Here is a 26,873-nt window from a genome sequence, read left to right as displayed (position 1 = left end):
AAAAACCCAAACCTCCAGCCCATCCCCAAATATAAACATACATAACTTAATATTCTGTCCCCCCTGCACTCTCATGCAAGTCACTTTAAGGAACTTCCCTCAAACAAAGTCACTTTAGTCTGTGTCTGGTTCCAGTATTTCCAATGTTAAAATGCCCATTTCTTAATTACCATCTTAGCCTCAAAGATCCAATTTCATTAGGTAAGAAAAACACCTTTGATGTAGAAAGATTATTTGAAGGTGACAAGTCTTGCTTCCTGTTTTTTACTACCTCCATTTTAAAGCACATTGTCTTAATGGTGTCATTTCCTCCTTTAGAGAATCCAGTAAATCTAAAACCAAAACAAACATTGCTAAGACAATGAAATTTTAATTTCAACCTATGAGGAGTTAATCAGGTAGTGTTAATCTGATCGAAAAATTTTAGTTGTAGGAGTTAATTAATTATGTTCCCTGATGTACCATTTTAGAGAAAAAACAGTAGCCTAGTTAGATCACATTCATTTTTAAAACATGAGTACATAACTAAATTAAACCTGTCTGGAAATACAAAAGAGTTGTTCCTAACTATCAAATATAGCAACATTTGTTTAACATTCCAGTCTATGACATAATTATTAGGATGTCTTCTGTTCAGGAACCATTACAAACACACACCACTGAAAAGAACAGATATTTCATATTTGAAAGGCTTGGTATTTCTTCTTGACTGTATCTGAACCCAGTGTTTGGCTGCTATCATATCCTAAAGGAAAACAAAGTTATTTAAAAAACAGCTCTTCACAGATTCTTCTTGTGTCTTCTGGTGATGTGACACTGTGGCCTACTGTTCGGGAGTCTGTGTAGATTTCATAATCATTTCCACCCTGTGGACAAGAGGGACAAAGTAAGCAAGCTACCTTCATTGTATACACAATATAAGCGAGCATGCACGTGTAGACATTAAGGAAATTGTGTGTGCTGTGAAAAGGGTGGATGTGAATGGTTTCCAAACTCAAAAAGAGCAACAATCCATTAAAAAGGTTGCTGGAGTGTCAGATGGTGCAGCACATATCACAGGCTTAACCAGCATGTGAATTAATTACTGCTGCATTAACCTGACACTTGTAACTCACCTAACCATGTATAAAATAGCAAAATACTAAGCCACTGGACCAGTGTGCTCAGACCTGGTTTGCATAGCAATGACTAGAGCAGGATTTCTCAACCTATGGGTTGGGACCCAAATATGGGTTGCCATTACATTTCAAAAGGGTCACCAAGTGTGTTTCCCCAGGTGGCTCTGCCTCCCCTCCGCCTCCCGTTTTTGAATTGCCTTGGGTCACCAAGTCTTCCAGATAGGGACCCATTTTGACAATTCAGGAAAAGGTAGGGAACCACTGGACTAGACAGAGTACTAGACTGACTCCGTACACTTACTTGTCAAGATGCTCAGAGTTTGAGCAAGATGCTTGTCAAGATGCTTTTGTTTTCTTAGAAAAATCTCTCTAGTCTACTATTTAACAAATTCAGTCTTTTTAAAAAATGGTGATAATTAAATATATACTAAAGTCATTTTTAAAAAGCTGGAGCTAAACAGTACAAACCTTTAGGCCAGGGCTAATGCTCCGGAGTTTTGTCAATATAGCAGCATTGGTCAGATGTCTGCCAACATACCTGCAAAATCTCTCCCATAGCACAGCTGAACAGTTCAGTACCAGTACATTTGGAAGGGAGTTTGTTTCATGCACAGAGTCCTTGAGATGTTGAAACTGCACAGCACACACTGTTATGAGCCACTGAATTAGGCTGGTACAATGGTTTTCAGAATTTGTGTACTGGTGACCCCTTTCACTCCTGAGTGTGTCATTCTCCCCTCCTTAGAATTTAGGTTATAAGGCAGGAGCCCAGGCCGAACTCACTTTGTGTGTAACATGCCAGAGGCCCTTTCAGCTAGCAAATTTTTATTATTTTAAACTGAATAGGTTAGAGCTGATTTCTCATACAGCTTGTGTAGAGGTAGGGAAAGAGATTTTATTGTGTCATAAACAAGGGATCTCAAACTCTGGCCAGAGCAGTTGCACAATCTGGCCCAGGAGTACTGCAGAGAAACGGGGACGTTCCTGTCCCCCAAGCCTCCCCACTTTGACACCACCCTGCCCTCTTCCCACATGGCACCCCATCTCCTGAAAGATGCAGTCTTGGGGATTACAAGCTGGACAGGGGGCTGGCACAGGATGACAGCAGCGTAGCCACTCCCCCACATTTCCCTTTAATCAGTACTGTTATGAGCTGGAGGAAACTTTATTACATAACTGTAAACATAAGTCCCCACCTAAGACAAAAGGTGGGAGAACCTGCTCCACAGCACAGTTTTTGTTGGAGGGGAGGGTGGGAGAGATGACACCAAATGAGGACAGAGAGAAGGGCAAGAAAGCCAAGCAGCAGACTGTGGCCCCGGAATAAACCAGAGCATGTGTTTTGGATCTGCTGTTGGCCAGAACTGCTTGGGAGCTGTAAATTAAGAAACTGTTCCTCTTGTTCTTCTGCATTTAGAAAGAGGATTTTTTACAGCATTGCAAATAAACAAGATGGCACCACACAAGATACCATCCATTTCTGCTTGCAGCCAGAACATCCTTAGGGCTCTGGACTTTGATCCCATAGTGAAGAATGAGGAGGTTCAATCAAGTTATTCCCAGTTTATAGACACATGAAATCACAATCAGAGTGAGATGTTTGAAGAGACGATGACACCTTCTAGATGCACTGTATTCCTTTGAGAAGAGGGGAAACTGCTCACACTCTATAGAGGCAAATTGCTTGCTATGCTGTGCCTGCCTAATACTACATAAGGCATATTAAGAGAGGGAAATGTGTTTGACAAAAGGTTAGAGCCACAGTGTGGATTCTGTCTCCAATGTGACCGATTAAGAAGTCCTGCTTCTGGAGCTTTCTAAATGTATATGCAGAAATAGTGAAGTACTCACGGGCATGGTCTTGTCTCCAAAGAAATAGATAGTCTTGTATCCATCCTTGCCAGCAATTCCTAAGCAGTATCTCTTATCCCAGCCATGTGGAAATACATCAAAGCTTATCTGTCCCCCTAAATGGAAGGTAAACAAGAAGCAAATGTTATGGGGAAGGAAGGAAGGAAAAAAAAAAGGGGGAGGGAATTACTTTTGTGAAGGAAGGATGCCCCAGAACTCCTCTGAAGCCAAGCCTCAGACAAAACTACAGTAAAATGAAGATAAGGCTGAGAACAGATTAATACTTCAGTGTAACATGCACTTCAGGAACGTACAATTATTAACAAACAAAATGTTCTATACTCAGGACATTCAGATTTTCATTTAAATTTCAAAGAAATTCAAACTTGTTTAGTGCACCCAAACAAACTAAACCCTGTAGCAACAGGGTGTAAGACCTCAGGATTTGCTTAAGCATGACAGTGTTCGTAGTCCCACATTACACTGATTTTTAAAAAGGGTTAGATTTCTTCCTGATCATAGTATCATGCAGTTCCACTAGGACCAATTTCAATTCTGATCTCTCAAAAAAATTAAAAATAAATGTTTCAAGTGGCTATGTTTGAGTGATAGCAGATCGTGCCACACCCTTGCTCTAGAGGCAGAAGGGGTAGCAGGTAGGGATGTTAAAATGTAAATCATGTAACCTCTGAACATTTCAGCAGTTACACATGGGAAAGGGAGGCAGCTACCCAGAGCTAGTGTGTGCGAGGTCCAGCTTCCTGCATGTCCCGCCAGCCACCCCATGCTGCTGCCTTTGTATCAGAAGCAGCAGCACAAGGGGGCTGGCAGGAGTCAGTACACGTGAGGAGATGACCTAAAAGTCCACTCACCTGCACATCAGCCCCGGGAAGGGTTGGAGACAAACTCTGAATGTATACTGGCTCCTGACCATCTCCAGAAATGTAATACATTTGGACAGGAAATATTTTTGTCTAAAACTTTAAACTAGTTCTAATCACTAAAGCACCATTAGCATTTATAACGCCATACTGTCCTTTATAAGAAGGTTCCTTTACACCATTCTGGCAATGTGAAGGCCCCTTACAATTGTTACACCATTTCTGTACTCCCGGGGGAACTCCTTACGAACAATGGAAACATTCACGGCTACATTCAGCTCTGCCTGAGGGAACAGAGCCTGCTCTAGGCCTGTCTCTTCAGAAGCACTCCAAGCCCTGTGCTTCCATGCAGAGCCTACCACAATAAGAAGACAGAGTGTCTCTTTCTAACAAGCACAATTGTCCAGCTCCTCCCTTCCCTGCTGATGTATGTCTCCATCAGCTGCTCTGTGTGTCCAAAGTGACTTGCGTGCACTGCCAGTGAAGAAGCACACGACTGCTCTTGTGGCTTCCCTGTCAGATGTTTTTTTGTGTGGAAGCAAAGAAATCTGCAGGAACTATGAAGTCTGTGCAAATGCAGTGCTGCAGAATGCAACCAGCAGAAAATGAATGTAAATTAAGTTTTTGTGTATTAATAATAACCCTCAGATCATCACCCTAGGCTCTGAACAAATTCATTTTGAATGAAGCCCACAACAGAATCCTCATCACCTCTCCAAAAACAATGACTATTTTCATGGATATCACACACCGGGGATCGTAAGACCCTCAATATGGCTGTTTTTGCTTGAGAACTTCTAGATATACAATGAAACTCGTTCACTGAGTTAATCCCTGAGCACTGGAAGGAAGCTACATTACTCAGTGCAGACCAGTGCATACAAGCCAACTCCTGGGAAAAGATGTTCTCAAATACAAGAAAGTTTTTCAGGTAAGAATTTCAATAATTGAGAAACAAATCCATTTGAATAGCCTGTTTGGAAAGCCCAAGATCAGCTCTTACTTCTTTTCTCGATGTTCCAATGGAATAGACAGCATTGTGGGTGAGTTCTTGGTTTTTTGAGTAGGACTGTGTTTACATAGCAAGACTTCATACATTTTGAAATATACAAAAATGAAGAAATCTGTCTTTTTAAGATCATGATCTTATAAAATAAAGATCTTTGCTCTATTATGGTTAACTTAGAGTTGATGCTTTTATTCTAAACCTATATTTTTCAGGAGATTTTTAATAATATCAAACTTAAACATGGATTGAAATTTGACACACTGTCTCAAAGGGGAGAATTTTCATGATATTTTGAAAATGTTCTGCTCTAAGTGGACATCATCAAGGACTGATCATGGCAGCCCTGTCATATTCATGTGGCCCCAGATGTTTACCAGTGCCAGAGACAGAGACAGACAACAATTTGTTCTTTCTACTGTGAAAGAGGGGAAAAAAACCCGGAGAATTTGCCTAGACTTTTTCAGTAGGAAAAAACAGAAAAGACAAGTCTAGAAAGAGACATCCCTACTGTATAGAATTATTGTGCATCTTGAGTCTCCTGTTGAATTTCCTTTCTGACTCACTCCTCCCCCTCCCCCTCTCCCCACAATACAATCACTTAAATTAAAAGCCAAGGCTAGTAATGGAAGCAGTATTAATGCAGTAGATATTTCTAATGTACGTGGTGGGCTGAAGAAACATCTCTAATTAGTAAGAAATGTATAAGACATTTACAAGTCAAGCAAACTCATGTGTATGAGTGACATCAGAAAATAATGAACTAATGAAAAGAGATGCAGTTTTCCTTTTGTTATGGTGTCTTATACCTCACTGTAGCTAATGAAAGCCTTAAAGAGTCTTCTTGTACAAAATGGCAGTAGCCACCCCCACCCTGACAACTGAGTCATGCAACATGAAGAATTTGGCAAGAGGGTATGATTTTTTAAAATGAAATCCTATTTTTTAAAAAAATGTGATACCTATAGAAAATGTGAGGCCTTTTCCTGCAAATTCTCTTTGTAAATCAGCTACAAATTTCTCTCTTATATGTTCCCTCTGTTAAAAACAAAAACAAAGATGCATCAGTTAAGTGATATGTTTAATAATCAGTAGCAGAAAACGCAATATTAACCAGGGAACTGTGGTTCTAGCTAGCTTCTTCCAAAGTCCATGTATGCACTACTGAGCTAAGTTCTGTGCAGCATATACCTGTGTAGTCTGAAGTCTGAGACACTATAGGAAAAAAAATCAAGATTTTAAAATTCCCAGTCTTATACTATTGGCACAAAAATCTCTCTGCTTTGGTACATGTAACTACATTTTAAAGAAGGCTAATGCTGAGTAGTTTAAGCCTCAAGTATATGTTTAATTTAAAAAGTATTCGAAAAGGTAATGAGAGAGCACTTCCATTCATTTTCAAAGACCACAAAAGCAAATACAATGATTGAAACTATAAAGAACTCAAAATATACCGACAGATGAGGGCTTTGGAGAGATTGATACAGGATGGGAAAGAAAGGCGATTTGTAAATGCCTCACAATAGCATTGTGCTAGAGCATCAGACAGAGAAAGTAAAAAAGCAGATAGCTTATTTTATATTTCCTGCAGTTTGAACAATGAAACTCAACCAACAGCAGGGAGAAAGGTGTTAAGTGCTGGAAGGGGAGTTTCTGAAAATAGAATTTGATCCTGGCAGTGTCCCCTAGAACAGTGAGAAGTAAGAGATGTAAACCATTTAAAAAACTGACTCACTTTATCAAGTTCATAGAACTCAATTCGCTCTTCCTGGCTGCAGCTTCTCCCAATAGGGGACACATTCAGCATCCCATTTCGGAATTCAATAAAAGTACCCCTGAAAACAAGAGTCACCTGTCACTGCTGAAAATGGACACAAGTCCACATATATCCAACAGACACTCAGTTATGATCCCATTGCTGACGCTTGATTAAAAGAAGTTTTGGAGCTCTCAGGAGCAGAGCAAAAAATGGCATTATGTGATGAAAACAGTATAGACATTGCATTTACCCACTGTATTAGTTATAGCTGAGGAAAACACAAGCATGCTTTTCAAACTGCCCAAATAGAAACTGGCTTAGGATGTCAGAATATCCTGCACATTGCTGATAAGTGCTCATGACCTTGTGGATCAGATGCTCAGCCCCTATTCCTTTGTGAATGTAGCCAGAATGGGATTTGATTTCCCTGGCCTGGAGCCCAGCCCAGTTAGCCATCTCTACATTACCCATGCTGTTCTGTGGTATAGAAGACACTCCCAGTGAAAAGGATGCATAGCTAACACACCCTTTTACTCTAGCAGTTATTTGCTGGCTAATGGATCAGCCCCTCCTGAGGCTCTGGTGGGTCATATCCAAAAGCCTCCTTAGGACAGTTCTTAGCCAACCCTGATACTGGGGAGCTGCAAGGGTAGCTTTTACACCTTTTACTCCAAGGCTTCGTCTTCACTGCGAGTTCTTCCAGCAGAAAGTATGCTAATGAGGGACTCATTAGTATAAGCCACAATCGTATTAGCATATTTTCTGCTGTTTCTTTTTGCGCAAAAAGGAACCGCAGAAAATATGCTAATGAGATTGCAACTTATGCTAATGAGCCCCTCATTAGCATACTTTCTGCCGGAAGAACTCGCAGTGAAGATGTAGCCAAACTTTATGGACCAAAGGATCAAGCTCAGTGTCTCTAGCCTCTGTATTCCCAAGTACTGTGCAGGGTAATTCATTTCAAATTTTAGAAGACAACCTTGCAACTTTCATTTATAAAAGCAACAATGCCTTTCAATTCCAACTGCTTCAAGAAAATGTTTTACACCAAATGTAATCTGCACTTCATAAGGAATAAAAATAAGAGGTATCCCAATGAGCACCCAATGTTCTGTCCATCTAGATTTTTATATTACAATTTGTTTTATGGAGAATAAACAATTCCCTGTTGAGCAACATTGCATAATCTTTACCCATGATCCTTCACTTGCTCCAATAGTGGAGCTTGTCTTTTTCTGTATGGGATTGCTGAACAATAGCATACATCTCTCTCAATTATACAGTATGTACTCAAACACAATCCATTCATTTGTAACATGACTGGACAGTGTCTTCCCTACTGAAGATCAATACCCCAAAGCAGGAATACTCTCTTCCCTAAGTTGTGCATGCACATATACCTACCTTTTCTTTGGCAGTTTAATCTTCGCAATGTAACTCAGACAGTAGTTGATTAGATCTTGGAGCAAGTCCTCACCCAGATGACTCTGAATGCTCTAAACATACAAAAAGACATATCAACTATAGATCCAGAATTCTGAAAGTAACTTATTGACAATACAGGTTTTAGATTCTCGTGTATAGCAGATGCCAGAAAACCAGGTCTTAAGTACGTGGTTCTCAGTGTATGTGCAGTACTGGTACTGTAGGCTCCCGTTCTCTACCTTAATTATAAAATGCTATGCTGCACAACTGACCACTTCTCACGAATGTTCCCTCTAATCCATGTGTGGAATAATTTTTGTTTTTTGTACTACCAATAGAAACACATGTTACCGACTGTGGGCACTTTGAGCGATCTGCACTCAGCTTACACGAACACTATCTCTCAGTATAACATGCTCCTCCATGCCCCTACTTCACACTGTGGGTTAGAAAATGCATGCTGAAATGGAAAGGAGTAGATAGGGGCTAGTACAGCTTAATTAAGTGCGGGAAACAGTTGCCAAATAAGTTGGGAACCGGTACCTTAAGATATGGGTCAGGTCCTGAGCTATTTTATTTTCCATTCTCCAATAGCTAAATTGAGGCACTGAAGATTATCACAATATTAGATTTAATCACCAGTATTTTCTCAGCCTCTTAAATTATTTCTAGCAGCTTATAAAAATACTCTACTCAATCAAGGCCACCCTATGTGCTAGCTCCTAAGCAGCAGTGGGGGTACATTCCACTGGTGGTCAAGGAAAGGAGATGGCTTTAAGCCACCCTTTCCACTTCCCAAGTCTCAGGCCTGTGAAGGACCAGCTATAATTTAGAGTAGCCTCAAAGGTGTTCTAAATGAGGCCCAATTGTTATAGAAATTCCATGAGTGGGCATCACTAGAGGTCTCCAGCCATGACCCCCATGCCAGAGAGTAGGAAAGATGTCACTCAGGAATTTTACGTGCTGGAAAAATTCTCTAGTCAAATCTACCAGGTTTTGAGCAGGGCAAACCAGGAGGTCTGAGGTAAGGATCTGGCTCTACATCTTGCGTCAATCTATAGATTTAAGAGAGGAGATGGACTGTCAATTGTACAAATAAAATTCTATATATAAAGCAATAATTTCAGACTATTAAATGATCACTGCAGCTGCAAAACAAGACAGGCAATTCTCCATGCAGAATTATGAGAATAAAAATCTTGTTTGAAAGATTTTAGCCTTACAATAATCAATTAGTTTATAAGATCTATTAAACATACCTGCTTGCACAACAACACCCCATCTTTGTATGAGACTAGACCATTTTCTGGAAAGATGTAGTCAAACTTTTCAACAACTAAAAACACAAACAAAAAATGCTGCAGTTTATATCTTGTCTTTCCTTCATTGTATGCAAACCTTTTCAGTACTAAATACATCAAAATATAATAATTTTAGAATAATAATAATTTTAGAATATTAAGCAGAAGCTATACACTTGTAATGTCTGATGAAAGACTTAAAGGACCTAATTCTGCAATTTCTATTTGTTCCTCCTTCTGAAGCCACTGGGATCTTACACCATGAGAATAGCAAGTAGTTAAGTTACATACATTTAGCATGAAGGATCTGACTCTATCCTTAGCACATTTAGTTGTGCTTTACTATTGTAAACCAGGGGTGGGCAAACTCAGGTGGAGGGGCGAGGGAAGTGCTGAAGTCAGGCTGTCTCCCTGCCCCTGTACCTTGTCTCTGCAGAGCAGGGGTAGAACAACACACTCAATCAGCAGAGCTGCTCCATTCTAAAGCGTGATTCAGAGGAGAGCAGAAGGGGGAAGAGAGACAAGACAGATTTCCTTAAAGAGACAGAGCGTGGCTGCTCAGAAATTTAGCGAGCACACATGCTCTGTGTCACTGTCACACACACCCAGTCTGTGCCACAATCTGTCACACAGTCTCTCTCACACAAAATGTCTCTTTCTGTAGCCCCACCTCAACCCCTTCCACCCAAGACTCCACCGCTTCCAGGGGCCCCTGGAACCAGCCTGTCACCACATACCAAAATTTATGAAGTGCCCCTCCTGAAAAAATTATTGCCGACCCCTGTTGTAAATTGCCATGGATCCAGTCACCATTGCAAAACCTTGGAACAACAATCTGGACATAAAAATCAATAAGAGGACAAAGAAAAGTTTACTATTTGAGGGAGATTATTTTAATGCAATTCTACTTGATAAAAATGTGTGTGTGTTTAAACTGAATTACAGGATCAAGTCTCCTTTGAAATATGTAAGTAGAATTAGGAGACAAAAATATGGTTCCAAAATGATAAATCCAAATGGCTTCTTCTGTGCCACGGACTATGTTTCAATAGGAAAATGTACAATAGGAATGTAAGTGACTAGTTGACTACCTGATAAGCATAGGCTTATCAGGTAGTCGAGTCACTACTTGCTCCTCTTCCCTTGCTGCCTCTGCAGCAAGGGAAGGAGGGAAACAGGAGCCAGTGCTGAAGAGAGGCAGAGGCACAGCAGGGGAAACAGCAGAGTCCCTTCCTGCGGGTCCCGACTGCTGTGCCTCTCCCTTTGAAATGTTCAAGGGCTATGGGTGGCTCTTGCACATTTCAAAGGGACAGGTGCAGCACTCGGGACCCCACATGAGCGGGGACTGCTTCGGTCCTTGTTCGCACAGGTTCTCCACTGCACCTCTGCCTTTGAAATGCAACAGGTTAGCAAGTGCCCCCCTTATAGGCTAATCGATGGAAATTATATCCACTACCTGATTAGCTGATTAATCGGAATGTTACATTCCTAATGTACAATACTACTATTTATTGTTCTACAAGTTGTATAATACGTCTACTGAAACTAAAACTCAGCCTTGGGATTCAAGTAAAAAAAAAAACACTATAGGATCAGTTGTGGCATATTCTAAATATTCTGCTTCAAGAAAAGCCGTGAAATCACATCCTTATTTGAACATCTGCAATAATTGTAATACTGCTGGAGATGATTTGGGGGTATCTGGCTCTTGCTAACTAAAAATCAGATGACTTCGGAAGGCCATTTCCAGGCCAAGTAAAACCATGATTATATAAAATGTTTGTCAGTATATATCGGGAATGCATAATTGTGAATTATGAAAGGCAATTAATACTGATCTTTCACATTAAAAACCTTACACAGAGTTAAAAAAGGGAAAGAACCAGATCTCAAAGGCACTATTTAATAAAAATCAGCTCTTGCATGGATGAGCACATTAGATAAATTATGTAATGAGATACAAACAACTCCATTTTATAAAGATTGTTAAAATATATCTTAACTAACATTTCATGAAATCGGCATAATATAGTAAAATCAGAGAAACATATTCAGAATAAGGAAGTTTGCATTTAATGAAAAATGACGTGACCAACTCTGGGAGAAAGGGATTGTATTTACCCATCAGAACTTCCTCATAAGGAATTCGTTTCAACTTGGATTGCTACATCTTTTTTTTTCTTACCATCATCTCCCAGCTGCTCTTGAATTTTTTCAAAGTCTGAACCACCTACAACTCCAACTTTCACCTTCTTTCGTAGCTTCTGCAGAAATTCTGCCATTTCTGCTGTGATTTTCTAGATTAAATGAACAGTTTATATTTTAAGGTAGTTAACTACTTTTACCATGAGTACCAGTTGAATTAAAATACAGTGCAGTGGGAGAAAGGTCACTGAGAACTAAATTCTGCAGGGTTTTAAGAAGCGATATAAGAAAAATTTTAAAAATGTCTATGAGAAAATATTCCCGGAAGGCAAAATCCCTTAAACAACAAGGAAGTCACTATAGCCTCCGGCTCGCTAATGGAGTGTTCTCCCTACTGCTAAAAGTAAAAAACCCGCAGTGGCTTGTGAAGAGCCTTCGGGGACAAGCCCCCCACGGAGCCAGCCCCTCCCCACCCGGAGCCCAGGGGCATCAGTAAGTCGGCGCAACGCCCGTGCGCGAGGGAGCGGCTCGCGCAGATCACGCAGGTTAACAGGTGGCAACGCTGCTCCTTGAGCCCGAGAACCAGGGAAGTTCCAGGTCCCCCCCAAACGCCAGCAACAGGCTCCGCCCCCAGCTCCCTCAACGGCCAGCGGGCACCCCCTGCACGCGACCGGCCGCAGCTCCCCAGAGCCCCTGCGTGGGGACACAGCCCGGCGGCTTCGCGGGGCTCTCTGCTCTCCGTGCCCGGCGGCCGGGCAGCAACCGCCCGCTCTGGCAGCCCAGGGTCCCTCCCGCCGCAACGCGCTCCACCCGCTCGCCCCCGGCCCTGGGCCCACCTGCCGGGGCGCGGTCAGGGTCCCGTCCACGTCGAAGAGGCAGAGGACGCTGCTGCCCGGCGCCGCCATGCTGCGGATGAATGAGAGGGCGCCTCACTCTCTTCCGGGTCTGCGCGACCCAGCCGCGGGGGATGCCGGGAGCCCAACAGCTCGACTGAAAGGCACCTGCGGGCCCCTCCCACGGTGCAACGCAGCAGCTCCGACGTACGCGGCCCGCGAGCGCCGCGCAGGCGCGGTGGCACTTGGGTCCTGGATCCACTTCTCTGTCTCGGGATGGTAAGGCCGGGCCTAGCTGGGCGCGCGGCTCGTGCCACGGCGGGTGGGGGCGGCACCCGGAGGCGGGGCTCGGCGCTGTACAGCGCGCGCGGGCGGGCAGGAGGGCGCCGCGCTTCCCTGGCCGCGGTGTTAGTGCTGGGGGCGCCTCAGGCCCGGGCCGGCGCTCGGCGCGCGAGGGCTCCCCGTTGCCTTGGGGCGAGGTTGGGCTGCGGCTTCAGGCGGGCTGGGCCCCGCGCTGGGCGGGGCTGCCGGTGCGAGGTGTGAAGACCGGGCATGAAACCTTCTCTTGTAGGCCGCGGTCTTCAAAACCAGCACTCGCCTCCGCTCCGCGCTGCCTCCCTGTGGGCGAGCCCTGCCGCGGGAGCCTTCGGCGAGACTGTGGCAGAGAGGAGACAGGTGCCGCCCCCGTTGGCTTGGGACCCCTGTGTTCTTACAGGCTCCGCGGTGGCGAGCGGGCAATCCTCGGGCGGGGCTGGCACAGTACAGATGTGCCGGTAGCTTAACCCCCACCAACCGAGTCTCGGGAAAGCCTGCGAGCCAGGACACGGAACAGTTCAAACTGGTCTACAAATTCCCAGGAATTAAATATTGTCGAATATTTTCAAGAATGAAGTTGTTACAGACTGCTCTGACCGTAGTCACCCTCCCTCCAGTCTATCACCTCTATCTGCAGGAACAAGTTTCTCAGGATTTTCTGTTGTATGTCACTGGCATTGCTTGCTTTGCTGCTGCAATGCTGTATGGTACAAGTTATTTTTTCAGACGAATGATTGGACTGATATACTTAAATGATGTTGGCACTATGGTAAAAGTGGCACATTTGACATTTTGGGGTCAAAAGAAAGTCATTTATTGTCCAATTGAAACTGTGATGCCCTTGGGTGACACTGGAGATGCCAAGAACGAAGTACTGCTTCAGTTTAAACAGCATAATAGTACACACATTTTATATTTTACTCTAAAGTTTGGCCATATTGTAGATAAACAGAGGTTTGACCAAATATTTGGAGGATATTACTAATACATTTTCCATTGATCTTCATGCTGAATTCAGAGCATAGTTTAATAGATGTATAAATACTCAAATCCGGAATATTACCATCCTTTTTTCGTACAAATCCTCAGCCAGCATGCACACCTGTGTTTATACAAAGGGCATACCTTGATGTAGTAACCACTAGACAGAAGTTTCTGTGTAGTAATTTCAGATGAAAGCCGAATCTCATTGCACACACACTATTATGTAAATAAAGCTAGTATAATACTCATGTCTGGTAACTTGCACTTAAAATTGGTTCACCTGAATGTGCAGTTGAGCTAGCTGGTAGTGGGGTATTTTTTTATGGTGCTTTCAGACTAGGATAGCAGCTAAAAATAATTTATTGGTAAAACTGCGCAAATGTAACTTGCTATCAGAGAACACCATAGAAACCACAGCAGCATTTTTTACTATCTCTTGTGAGACTTCACTTTCAATTTGTCAAATTTTGATCAAGAAAATTTTAATTTCTATTAACATGTAAAGTTAGTAAGTTATTGAAATTGCAAATTATTCCTGTAGAAGTGCAAAGTAAGGATTATACTAGTGCAAGAAATGGTCATGAGGTGGAACCGCTTGCTCACTTGTGACCTTGGCTAGCAGTAACCGGGAACTATGCCTCTCACTTTTTGTAGCAATTCTTCTGTCAGATCAAAACTTAGTGTCAGTGGGATTCAGAGTAAGATTTGTCCAGCATTCAGCAATGGCTTGTGGCATTTTAACTTGTGTACATAGAGAAAAGGATAAATTCTGAACAGAAGTATATTACAGATTTGCAGAAGATTGAAAAACATTTTCTTACCCTGAGCTACAGGCACTATCTAAGGTTATTGTAAATAAGAATTTTAAGCATTTTCAGTGCTTATGATTGATTTGGATTTTTTTTTCAATTTAACAAATTGAAACTCATTCATTTTCTTAGGCATAATATTTTAATATTTGGGTTGCAAAGACAGCAGGGAAATGGTTATTTTTAAACAGCAACTGTGCCCACAAAGGAACTAAATGGCACATCAGTTCAAAATATCCTTCCATTGACCGGACTTAGTTTTGATTGTGTACTGTAGATTGTACTTTTCACAAATTAAAAAAAAGTTGTATGAAGTGCTAACTGACTTCAGTTCTCACGTTGCTTATTGCTGTAGAATGACATGTAATGCAGCAGATTTATAAAGCACAGTATGCATTTTAATAAGTGTAATGGTTACCTTTATTATCACATGATGACATACAATGTCAACACAAGCAAATCTTATTGTACCGAGGGAGTTGTTTAAAGCTGCACCAGTTCATATAGCATTATGAAAGTTCACAGGAGAAAATCTTGCCTAACACCTCTCCAGCTATAGAATGTTCTGATTACAGAAGTAGTATGGCTGCATCTAAACTGGCAAGATTTTGCGCAAAAGTGGCTACTTTTGCGCAAAATCTTGCCACCTATCTACACTGGCTGCGAGTATTTGTGCAAGAACACTGACTTTGTAATGTACAAAATCAGAGGTTCTTGCGCAAACACTCCGATGCTCCCGCTCAGGGATAAGCCCTCTTGCGCAAGTATTCTTATGCAAAAGCAACTGTGCCAGTGTAGACGGTCCCTTGCGCAAATACTTTTAATGGAAAAACTTTTCAGTTAAAAGTATTTGCGCAAAATCGTGCCAGTCTAGACGCAGCCTATGTGTGTTTTTTCTTTTGGCAGTCTCTCAGGCTACGTCTAGAATGCAAGCCTCTTTCGAAAGAGGGTTTTTCGAAAGATCCTTTCGAAAAAGTGTCTAGACTGCAACCAGTACTTTCGAAAAAGCAAGCCGCTTTTTCGAAAGAGAGCACCCAGTCTAGACCTGCAGTCTAGACACAGCCACAGAGGGCATTTTTGCCCATTCTCTCACACAACTACTTGAATAGCTGTGCACACTTGGGAAGGCTGGAGGAATCACTCTTCAAATCCTTTACTTTCCTTCCTACCAACTGAGGACAACAGCTCTACTATTCCATGGCTGTGGGTGGGGACTCAGGTAATCCTTTCCTTTTCAAAGATGTCCTCATCATAAGCAAGATTTGCTCCATAATGAGAAGCAGGCCTGGATATGGATAAAACATGGACTCAGGGCTCCTCAGGATGGGATAAAGCGGGCAGTTTGCCTAGGATTCTGTGTGAGAGCCCAAACTTAGTGGTGTTGCATGCTAATGTATCAGGTTACAACATCACTTACTGATATTTGTTCCTGTTAACCCTGCTCTGAGGTGAATGTGGGGCAGGATCATTCTCCCTGCCCTCAGTGGAAAGCTTTTTGGAAGGCGTATTTTGTTTTGTTTTGTTTTGGGGGGGGGGGGGAATAGGAAGCTTCAGTTTTAGAATTTGTGCAGGCCCTCAAAACCCTCTGTATACCGAGCCTTGCAAAACTGCAGATATGGATGTAGATATCCGCATCTCATTTTTTGCAGCTACAGACAGGGATGTGAATAACATTTTCAGCTATCTGCTAGACGTAGCTGCTTAAAGATGGCTGCCAAAATGTGAAGGTTGAGGAAGACTTTGGGGAGGGGTGGCAACAAAGACGCATGGTATGAGGCAACTGAAAGGACACAAGCCAAGTGGCCAGGAGGGAGGATTACTTAGAGCAGTGGTCACCAACCAGTAGATCAGGATCTACTGGTAGATCTTGGAGCCTCTGACAGGTGATCCTGACTGGTTTGTCCAAAAAGCTATCAAGTGCTGGCTCTTCAGTTGTCCCTCCACCCACTGTCATGCTGCTCCTGCTCTCTGCTTTGGAGCTGCCCCCCTGGAAGCCTCCTGCTTGCTGTGCATGGTGTGGTAGGAAGAAGAGGGGAGTGCTGATTTCAGGATGTCCCTCTTACCGCCACTCCTGTACCCTAACTCCACACACAGAGAAGGGGACAGAGGGAGCTTGGCAATGCAAATGTCACACACGCTGTTTGTCTGTCATTGTCACAAACACACACTGTTCTTCACTCTCATCTCCTGACACAACAAAAAGTGGGGAGTTGTTACTTCTACTACTTGCAAAGTGGGTTATTTTGGGTCTGTGCACTTCATAATTTTCATTTCTTACACTTAAATGTAATTTTTGATTGAGTTCTAAAATGCCTAACCTGTCATGGCTGGAGCAAGCTCTACATGCTGTCCTTCAATGGGAGCTGCAGGAATGGTGTCTGCAGTGATCAATAACGGGGAACTGGCCAGTAGAAGCTGTGGGCTCAGGGCCTGTAGATAAGGAGCAGCACGTGGCACCATGGAGCCATTGCTGTACATGCCAGATGCTTTCAGGAGTGATGCAGAGCCAGCTGAACCCGTCCCAGCCCTGAACCTTCTCCTACACCCAACCTCCTGCCTCAGATGTGAGTCCCCCTGCACTCCTTCCCACAGCTTGTACCCTGAAACCCCCCCTAGATCCCAATGCCCCTCCCACACTCCAAACTCTTTGGCTCAAGACCAGAGCCTGCACCCCAATTCCCTGCTCCAGCCTGGCATAAGTAAGTGAGAATGGGGGAAGGAAGGGGAATGGAGTGAGCAGGGTGAGGTCTTGGAGAAGGGGTGGAACAGGGGCGGGGCCTCAAAGAAGGGCCAGGGCGGAAACGGGCGAGGGTATTTGGGTTTGAGGTCACAGTTAAATAGAAAAAGCGATCTTGTGGTTAAAAATGTTGGAGACAGTGAAACAAAGATGTGATAGCTACACACTGTTAGTGCATTAGTCAGATCAGAGCTCGGTTATGTCTCAAGCTAGGAAGGATAGTTATTCCTTAAAAAGATGGAAGTGTAGCCCTGCCCCATTCAGTCAAATGGATTATATGCTGCAGTCACAGTATCATGACGTGCAAAAAAGTAAACTTTGCTTCTGCTTGTAGGAGTAACAAAGCATTCTCCAGGGTACTCTCAAACCAGTCCTATGAAGTCCTGCTAGGACTTTTCTTCATTACTGTACTGTGATCCCAGAGGTCTGAAGCATGTCTACAGTAGAGGAATAGGAGTTTGGAATAAAATGTTCTTGTGACACTGTGAATGCTGTTTGATATTTGAATGCCAGGCCTCAGTATTCCTATCTATATGGTTACTTCATTAGATTTTTTTTTTAAATGCACCCTCCACACCTGTAAGTGTCTTTACCTTGGTGGCATGTTGTGACGCTTAATCAGCTGATGGTAAGACTCCTTGTTCCGAGAAGGAATAATAATCTGAAAAGTGCTCGCTCAAGGAGTATAAATCAAAGCCAGATACATGAAAAGGCATAAATTGTAACACTAACATTTCTATCACAAATACATGATAGAAATGTTGAGTTGTTCTGAAAGTGCTGAAATCAAACTCTTACAGCATTTTCTATTTTTCATGCATTTTTACTCCATGTAGCAAACCTGGTACAGTGGCAAATAATTCAGCTCTCAATGTTCACTTACATGGAAGAATTAGCTATAATTTTCAGAGTAGTTTCCATATCTAGCCCTTATCTCCTTTTTTGTGTTGCAGAGGGAGAATCGCTACCATCCAAATACATCACTCAGACTTACCCTGATTTGCAGGCTACTAATGCAAAGCAAATAGGGGGAGTTTACATCCCTATGGTTTGGCTGAACCCAGTGCTGGTGCAGTAAAGCAAAAGGAAATGATGAAGTAGTTGTGTTGGCTAGTGATGTCGATTTATTGAGTGGTAGTTACTAGTTAACTGTTGGCCCGGCTGGGCTGTAGCAGCTCCTGACCCATCCACAGTCGGGATGTAATAGTATAGTCGGTTAATCAATTAACTGATAAGCAAAAGCATAGACTACAAGTATATAGAGTACACGTATTCCCTCCCCACCAGAAAACTTTCTGGCAGGTTGGCCAACAGCCCGGCTCAGTCCTGGCTTATGCTAGGTCCAGAACCTACTCTTGCTGCAGCTCTGCATTTAAAGTGTATTAGGAACCAGGCAGCCCAGTTCAGTTCTGGTTCGAGCTGGATCTGGGAGCTCAGCCCCCCCAGTCCTATGGGGCTGCTGCCACCCCAGACTGCTGCCTTTGTATCACACAGCACGGGGTGATTGGCAGCCAGTCTGCAAGGAAAGCTGGTTTTTAAACAGGCCACCCTTGTGGACCAGCTCCTGCCTGGCACCCCATGCTGCTGCCTCTAATCCAGAGGCAGTAGCGCAGAGTGGCAGGGAGCTCCTCAGGAGTGGGGCCAGAGTGTACTGGCTGTGGGTCTCATCCCCAGGGACTATAGAATAGTCAAGTAACCGATAAGAACTGATGAGGTTAATCAGCTATTCAATTAACCAATATTTAATATCCTTAGTCCATGGTGTGGTGTGCCCAATCAGGCCAGAACAGCCTGCTATGGGTTGGCCACATGACCCTGTTTAAGCAATTAACTGGTTAAATATAATGTTTAACCAGGTAACTGATTAAACAGGATTTTGCATTCCTAATGTTTGCTTGTGCTTCCTCTTGACTTATGGGCTGTGTCTAGATTGTCATGATTTTCGGGAAATGCTTTTAATGGAAAAGTTTTCCGTTAAAAGCATTTTCAGAACAGAGTGTCTAGATTGGCACGGATGCTTTTCCGCAAAAGCCACTTTTTGCGGAAAAGCGTCTGTGCCAATCTAGACGCGCTTTTCCGCAAAAAAGCCCCGATCGCCATTTTCGCGATCGGGGCTTTTTTGCGGAAAACAAATCTGAGCTGTCTACACTGGCTCTTTTGCACAAAAGCTTTGCGCAAAAGGGACTTTTGCCTGAACGGGAGCAGAATAGTATTTCTGCAAGAAGCATTGATTTCTTACAGTAGGAAGTCAGTGCTTTTGCGGAAATTCAAGCAGCCAGTGTAGACAGCTGGCAAGTTTTTCTGGAAAAGCGGCTGATTTTCCGGAAAAACTGGCCAGTCTAGGCACAGCCATGGTGTATACAGAACAATCTTCCAAAGAGTGTACCTCCAAAGAGTGTACAAAAATACAAAGCTATATAGTGAGCATAACATTTACGAATGTATATTTTTATTTAAAAAGAGCTACAAGGAGTTCAATTATAAATATTTTATTTAAGAATACTGATTACACAGGAAATTTATTTAGTTCATAGATTCATGTACATTGTTAACAGTTACATCATGAGGTGTAGGTGGGTATTTTTGTTTAAACATTTATTTGGCACTCTCCACAATATGCTGTAAACAATATTACTTTATTATGCTTATGCTGCAGTGCTCTCTGTGTATATTTTCTAATAATCTGATCGACATACATAGTGCACAATTTTACACAATTACTGAGTGTCAGTAAGAGTTATAAAAACACCTAGAGTATTTATAATAAAAGTGAGGACATGGTAAGACTTCATCACTGGACCTCTGATTCTGTAAAAGTACAAGACTTGCTAGAGACATTTACTAATATCTACTGCACTGATATGTTGAATGACCCAATTCCCAAAATGTCAAATGAGGATCTTCTTAATTTGACTTTTTTCTTATGCCTACTAGGACTGTGATAATGAGGTTTCACTGTACAGTTATTCATCAATCCTCCAAGTGTTTTCTAAACAACATACAATTACAAGTTTTAGCCTGACTTTTTGCTTGCTGTTTCCCAACTATGAACTTTCAGAATAATGATCAGAAAACTTATGGTCAAAAGTCCTGTCTATACTAAGAAAACTCTGACCAACAAGCTCCAGAACAGTATATAGCTTACAGACAGGCTTACAGGGATTTGCTTATTTTTAAATTGGCAAAAGTGAATTTCCTTGGTTGCTAGTTGCCAATAATTACAAAAAGTTACCTGTTAGGATTAGGCAGGACTAATGGTTTTCAAAGCAGATCAGAAGATTTAGAGTTTAAACACATCATTCACTGAACTTCTTAGAACATAAGTCTAAATCTCTTATGCCGCTGTGCAGGTCTCAACCTAAACATTTAAGTGCTTCCACTGAATTGTACGGTAGAATCTATTGGCCATTTGGAGCTTAGCAGTTTAATTTGTAATACGTATCTACTGTCTCATGATGTCAAAAATTCAAGAATGAGTTCCAAATATTTTTCACCTTGAATAATGTTCAGTCATTAAGTCCTAAAATTGACATGTAAAAAGAAAGTAAATACATAACAGCATTAGATCTGCAAATCATCTTAATGAAAATATCCTTTGTATTAGATAGCTCGTTTATAGATATCTTTCCTCTATCTTAAACAATAGTCTGATTAACACACCACTGACATTTATAGATCCTCTGATTTTCTGAAGGATCCCTCAAGCATGAAAGAAGAAATCTACTAAAAGAACAGAATTATATTGCATTAGGATTGTGCACTTAATAAGGACTCCATCACAAAAGATCCGAAGTTAAATAATGGCTTGGTACAAAACAATGCATCTGTGGTTTTGTAGGATACCTTGAATATTTGCTTAGAAATTAGAATTGCTAAATCAATGGCTGTATACTATGGGCGAGCAGGTTAAATAATCCTGCAGCCCAACACATTTTATATTGCTAAATTAAGGCTGAAGTACATGCTTCATTTTCTTCCCTAAGCTTCAGAAACTTTTGGGTACAGTTTTGTGCGCAAAAGCCTGATTTGTTACATTAGGAATAACTAATCAAGGGACAAGAAAGAATTATTCCCCCCTCACTTCTATGCACTGCACAAGTGGCCAGATGTATCAGTGCCTCTGGAGAACCAAGTATAGGCAGGGTAGCAGATCAGATGGACTCATGGCAGATTGTGTGTTGGTATTTATGGGAACAGAGCTGGAACTGATTCTGTGAAATACTGTACTTGGTAGTGCTGGAAAGCAGAGCTTGCTCTGAAATGTGTTCTCTCCTTGACAGACAATGGCACTTGCTGCTCAGCAGACATATATCCTAAGCTTTTATCTCACACTCACAAGGTCTGCTGCTTCCTTTGGACACAAACTGGAGAAAGGAAAGCTACAGCATTTACCTAGGAAAAGGCAGGTGTTATTGTGTCATAATTAAATAATCAAATATACAAGGCAGTGCATGTCTGTAGGGTTAATGTTTCTGTTCTAAGCCAAGGCTGAAAATGGGATGCAAACTAGCATGCAGCATAGGTATTTAGATGCAGTTGCTGGGTTTTTATTAAACTGATAATCCAAAGCTCCACGTGTGTCCAGAGTTTCTGTTTAAAGTAGTTTCACTTGCTGATAAGCATGGGAAAAAAACCCAACAACTTCACTTTATAAATTCACATTTTGTCCCATAAGTGAAAATACATATCAATTAATTGAACTAATTTCAGAATCTTAAAGGACTGGACTGTTCAGTGCAAGGGAAATGAGTGTTTACTTGAAGTCTGCTAAGATGTCACTGAAGATGTTCAGAAAGAGGTGCGCGTGGTGATCCTTGAAGATCAGAGTTGGACGGAAACGGATTGACCTGTCACCACAGCCTCCCAGCACAACACCTACAACAATAAAATGCACCCTAGTGACTTCGCTCTTTGTGAAATGCCCAGCACATATAAATTTCCCAGGATGAAGTTCCCCCCAATGCAGCGGGCAAGTATAAGGTTCTCCTCAGCACTGGAGTCCCATCATGTCTTTACACAAATGGGGTCTCAGTGGTGCAGAGGGGCCTGGAGCTGACCACCTGCCACAGTAACAAAAATTCATTATAGTAGCTGTTTGATGCTGCTCATCAGACCTTTGAAATATTGGAAGCAGTCCCAGCAGTGACTAGGGAAGCAGGATGCAGGATGTACAGATATATTTTCTGAAGCCTCAGGTCATTAACAAAGCAAATGCTCTGCCTCCCCCTTTTATAATCAATATACTATAATTTAACAGTCCTCTTAAAACACTGTATAATTGTTTAAACCTAAAGAACTACAGTGACTAGTGATCTGGGGTGCCCAACTTAAGACAAATTAGGAGGAGCCTTATTTTCAGAGAGAATAGTAATAGCGATGTAGCCGTGTTAGTCTGTAGAGAGTGAGCGCTCAGCATTTTTTTAAATTCAGGCTCCTTCTAAGGTGCCTCAAATTGGGCACCCAAAAATCACTAGGCCAAATCTCGCTTACAGACAACCCCCTAACCTCAAACAAATTCTTTCCAGTAACCATGCAACACACCTCCATCATAATTATTCAGAAACCCACCCCTGCAATCAGCCCCGGTTCCAACTCTGCCCACACATCTACACCAGCAATTTCATCACTGGACCCAACCACATCAGCCACCAAATCAGAGGCTCATTTAACTGCACATCCACTAAAGCAGTGTTTCCCAAATGTATTTGGCAGTGGAACCCTTTTCAGCTTTTCAGAATTTCAAGCACAAAAAAAAGGGGGGGGGGGACCCACCAATGCATGAAAATCAATTTTTTTCACCAAGACCCCACCCCTTTGAAGCCCCATCATCTCTGTTCTCCTCCTCTCCATCACTTGTTATCCCCAGCCCTTGTACACTCTCACTGGGTTGAGACAGGAGGTGCGGGCTCTGGGGTGGGAATGAGGGATTTGGGTGAGGGAAGGGGTGAAAAATGCAAGCTCTGGGAGGGAATTTGGATGCAGGAGAAGGGGATGCTGGCTTGGGGAGGGGACTCCAGGCTGGGGAGTGCTGGGCTCAGGTGGAAGGCTGGGGTGCCAAACAAGTCACAGGCTTGTGGATGTGAAGGTGCAGGAGTTTGGGCTGGATATGTGAGGGGCTCAGGGGCAAGGAGGCTGGGAGTATGATGGGCTCAGGACACAGATTTGTGATGTGTGGATGGTGCAGGAATGTTGTGGCAGAAGACTGGGGATATAAGAGGCTCAGCACAGGGGTTCCAGTGTATGATAGGCTCAGATTTGGGGTCAGGTGGTGCAGGAGTGTTATGATGCTGCAGTGAGATGGGGGTTTGGCCCCAATTGGGGGCTTGTTGGCCAAGCTTCATTTTTAAATAAAATATTATGTCAAACTCAAAAGGTTTTAGCATTGTCTTTATTTATGAGAGGGGTGAGGAACCTGTTTTGAGTCAGGGGTCACTGACCCATGGAAAAGTCAGTTGGGGCCACACAAGTGAGATGCTAAAAACCCCCCCAAGCCTCACTAGTGTGGTCCCAACTATGCTGGTGCGGGCAGGGCACAGGGTGCTAATTGGTGCTGGGGCCGGGGGGCTGCTGGATGGCAGGTTGCTGGCACAGGTAGCGGGGTGCTGGGGCAAGATGCTGGAGTCAGGGACATGGTCCTGCTGGGCACTGGGGTAGGTGGCAGAGTGCTGGGACCAGGGACAGTGTGCTGCTGTGTGCTAAGGAACAGGGTGCTGGTGAGTGCTAGGATGGGTGACAGGGTGCTGGGGCTGGGGGCAGGGTGGTGCTGGGTGCTGTGGTGGGTGGCAGGGTGTTGGGGTCAGGGACAGGGTGGTGCTGTGTGCTGGGGTGGGTGGTAGGGTGCTGGGGACAGGGTGCTGCTGGGTGCTGGGGTGAGTGGCAGGGTGCTGGGGACAGGGTCCTGGGGTGGGCAGCAGGTTGCTGGGATTGGGGACAGGGTGCTGCTGGGGCTGGGGACAGAATGCTGCTGAGTGCCGGGGACGTGCTGGTGGAGGCAGGGTACTCATGGGGGATCTGGGCAGGGGACAGGGGCATCTGGGACCAGTACCTGGCAATCCTGCAGCACCTCTGGGTTACAGGAGGTGTGCGACTGCGCTCCCCCTCCCCAAACAGCTGGCATGCATGATGCCGTCCTGCCGGGGGGGGAGGGGCAGGGAGTCCCAGGGCAGAGCGCGCTGCCTGCACAGTCGGAGCTGTGCAGCCCTGGGTCTCCTGACCTCCCCTCCACGCACCGCACAGAAAGGTGGCGGAACTAAGTTGCCGGGTCCCACAGCCCCAGCTGTTCAGGCAGCGCACGCCGGCTCCTTTGGGGAGGGGAAGTGCTTCCCTCTCTGCTGTGGGTCATATGGGGTCACTCCTGTCCAGCACCCCCTTAGAGTGCTGGCCAGAAGCAACTCTTCCCTCTGCCCCGGCCTCCCTATGCCTCTGCATCGCCAGGGAGGAACGGGAAACAAGTGTGCTGCTTCTTTAAGAAGCTGGCTAGCTGACTCTCTTTCAGAGGGGGCGGGGAAGTGCTGGCTCTTCGCGGAACCCCTACTTTCGCTTCGTGGAACCCGAAGGATTCCGCAGAGCACCAATTGGGAAACACTGCACTAATGTGATCTATGCTAGGCTATCAAATGCCAGCAATGCTCCCCTGCCATGTATATTGGCCAAACTGGACAGTCTCTACAGGAAAGAATTAATGGACACACATCAGATATCCGAAAAGGCAACACACAGAAACCTGTTGGAGATCACTTTATCCTGCCTGAACACTCATTAATGGATCTCCAAATCTCCATTTTGTTTCAGACCAATTCCACAAGCCAAATACACAGGGAAGAGTTGGAAATTAACTTCATTTACAAGCTTAATTCTTATGCAAATAGTATGAACAGGGACATCAGCTGGCTTGCATACTACCTTCCACATCCTAATGACTTAACCAGCCAACCAAACAATAGAGGTGCTAATTGTTCTTATCAGCCTCTTGTAACTATTTGAACCATCTACTCACTGTCTCTTTTTTTTTAATCCTTACCTCTCCCCTTATTTATTCTTGGATCTGAACTTCTAATACTCCGGTCATCTGAAGAAGTGGGTTGTGCCTACAAAAGCTCATGATACCATCTACATGTTTTGTTAGTCTTTACAGTGCTACTAGACTATTTCTTGTTTTTTAAGTTTTTCCTGTTACAGACTAACTTGGCTACCCCTCTGAAGCAAAAATCACTAGTTACTTTTGAAAATTTTGGCCAGATACACTTCTACAGATGATCTATTATTATGAAATTGTAGTTTGTGTAGTTGTATAAACCGTGCTATGTCATGACCAAAATAACATTTCTATAAAATATAAATTATTGTAAGCTACAATGCAAGTACAGTGGATTATATAGGGACAGACATATACACTTGTGATTATGTGGTTTTAGGTACACAAATACATTTTGAGTAATACTAATCTTAACTAGAATATTCAACTGTGATAGAAAAATATATTTTCAAATTTAAAAAATTAAAATTGTAAATGGCATCATATAATATTACTTATAAAATGACAAATTAGCATGCTGGTAGAAATTTATTGACTAACAAAAACTGCCTTGGTAGAACTAACTCCTATTTTATTATCGATATTAAGAGGAGATTTTAAATGGTATCAGGCTGTATGTACAACATAAAGAGAACATGTCTCTCATCTTACATCTCAAATGTGGAAACAACCTATGGCTTTGGCATTGTGCTTATGGATATAGTGTGTTACTTCCTCAGCCAGGATAAACAAAATTTTCTGCAGCTTTTCATTCACTGGTGCAATGTCTGTGTGACATTGTGTGTACACCACAAGCGAAAAATCAAACGCATGAGGGAATGTGATATTGAAAGTCATTCTTCTGCATGACATACAGGCAGACTTTATCATACCTTTGTTTCTAGCTACTGCAATTAACTTGTTCCTAGTTGCATCATTTGGAGTGTCAAACGAACAGAATGTCCCCCGTCCCCTTGCTCTGCTGATGAGATGAGGGTAACGAGTCTGGAACAAAGAGTTAAGACACCATTACTCCTACATCTGCTGTCAGACCTTTCCAGGAGAGACACCAGGACATTTGCTGATGAGCTCTACACCAGGGGATTCTAACACATGGAAACTGCCCTCTCAGTTGCTGCAGATATGGAAATATTAACATTGTTTTCACATCTGACACAGGGCTCTGTGACCTCTTTACCCAACTGAAGTAACTGCTTGGTGCTTCTGAAGAGCTTAGTAATCAGAAGCCTAGAGGTCTATTGCTAGTAGGACTTTGTATTCTCTCCCTCATAAGGATGTAAAGGAGTCTGACATTATCACAAATCTGAGCACAAATAGCTTACTAAATGGTGTTAGAAACCAGCTGATCTTCATACTGCAATAAGATGCAAATTTTGAGGAACAAATATATTATGTTGTTAAAAATACATCTGCACACTAATTATGGTCAATTACTTGTCCTTTATGATGCTTATTTCTAGTGAAGTCAGAACTTTATTTTCTAAGTGAGACTAGTAAGAGTTTAGCTCTTTATTCGCAAGGGAATAAAGTTGCACCACTGTGCAACTGGGATATAGGGCTACTGAAAAGAGAAAAATGAAACAATGAAACAGGCAGGAATTTCTATATAGGAAGAAAAATCTCATTCCCCAATATAAGAGCATAAGTCCTTCCATACTGTGTCAGACCAAGGCT

The 26,873-nt window shown here is 43.0% G+C and overlaps 3 protein-coding genes across 5 annotated transcripts in view; 1 reads left to right on the top strand and 2 right to left on the bottom strand.

Moving 5' to 3' along the window:
- Positions 1–350: 350 nt before the first annotated feature.
- Positions 351–12,523, bottom strand: PMM2 (phosphomannomutase 2). Its single transcript, XM_075899276.2, has 8 exons — positions 12,323–12,523; positions 11,527–11,638; positions 9,300–9,376; positions 8,020–8,111; positions 6,592–6,691; positions 5,819–5,894; positions 2,970–3,085; positions 351–866 (listed from the first exon to the last, which is right to left on the bottom strand). The coding sequence occupies exons 1-8, from the start codon at positions 12,389–12,391 to the stop codon at positions 762–764; spliced, it is 747 nt and encodes a 248-aa protein (XP_075755391.1). The 5' UTR covers positions 12,392–12,523; the 3' UTR covers positions 351–761.
- TMEM186 (transmembrane protein 186) lies at positions 12,390–14,832 on the top strand. Its single transcript, XM_075899277.2, is given in 3 exon segments — positions 12,390–12,459; positions 12,462–12,598; positions 12,891–14,832. Coding segments are annotated over 3 exon segments (936 nt in total). The 3' UTR covers positions 13,620–14,832.
- Positions 14,833–19,637: 4,805 nt separating this feature from the next.
- Positions 19,638–26,873, bottom strand: part of ABAT (4-aminobutyrate aminotransferase) — a 146,750-nt gene continuing 139,514 nt past the window's right edge. For all 3 annotated transcript variants that reach the window (XM_075899273.2, XM_075899275.2, XM_075899274.2), the window contains 2 exons: positions 26,072–26,183; positions 19,638–22,039 (listed from right to left, as the gene is read on the bottom strand). In XM_075899273.2, the coding sequence (XP_075755388.1) occupies positions 21,918–22,039; positions 26,072–26,183 (234 nt within the window). In that variant the 3' untranslated portion in view covers positions 19,638–21,917. The remainder of the gene's footprint in view (positions 22,040–26,071; positions 26,184–26,873) is intronic.

The sequence above is a fragment of the Pelodiscus sinensis genome, chromosome 15, assembly GCF_052426305.1.
Source record: "Pelodiscus sinensis isolate ZL-2025 chromosome 15, ASM5242630v1, whole genome shotgun sequence".
Classification (NCBI taxonomy): domain Eukaryota; kingdom Metazoa; phylum Chordata; order Testudines; family Trionychidae; genus Pelodiscus; species Pelodiscus sinensis.
Note: the sequence above shows the minus strand (reverse complement) of the source record. Positions and strands in the feature narration are given on the sequence as shown.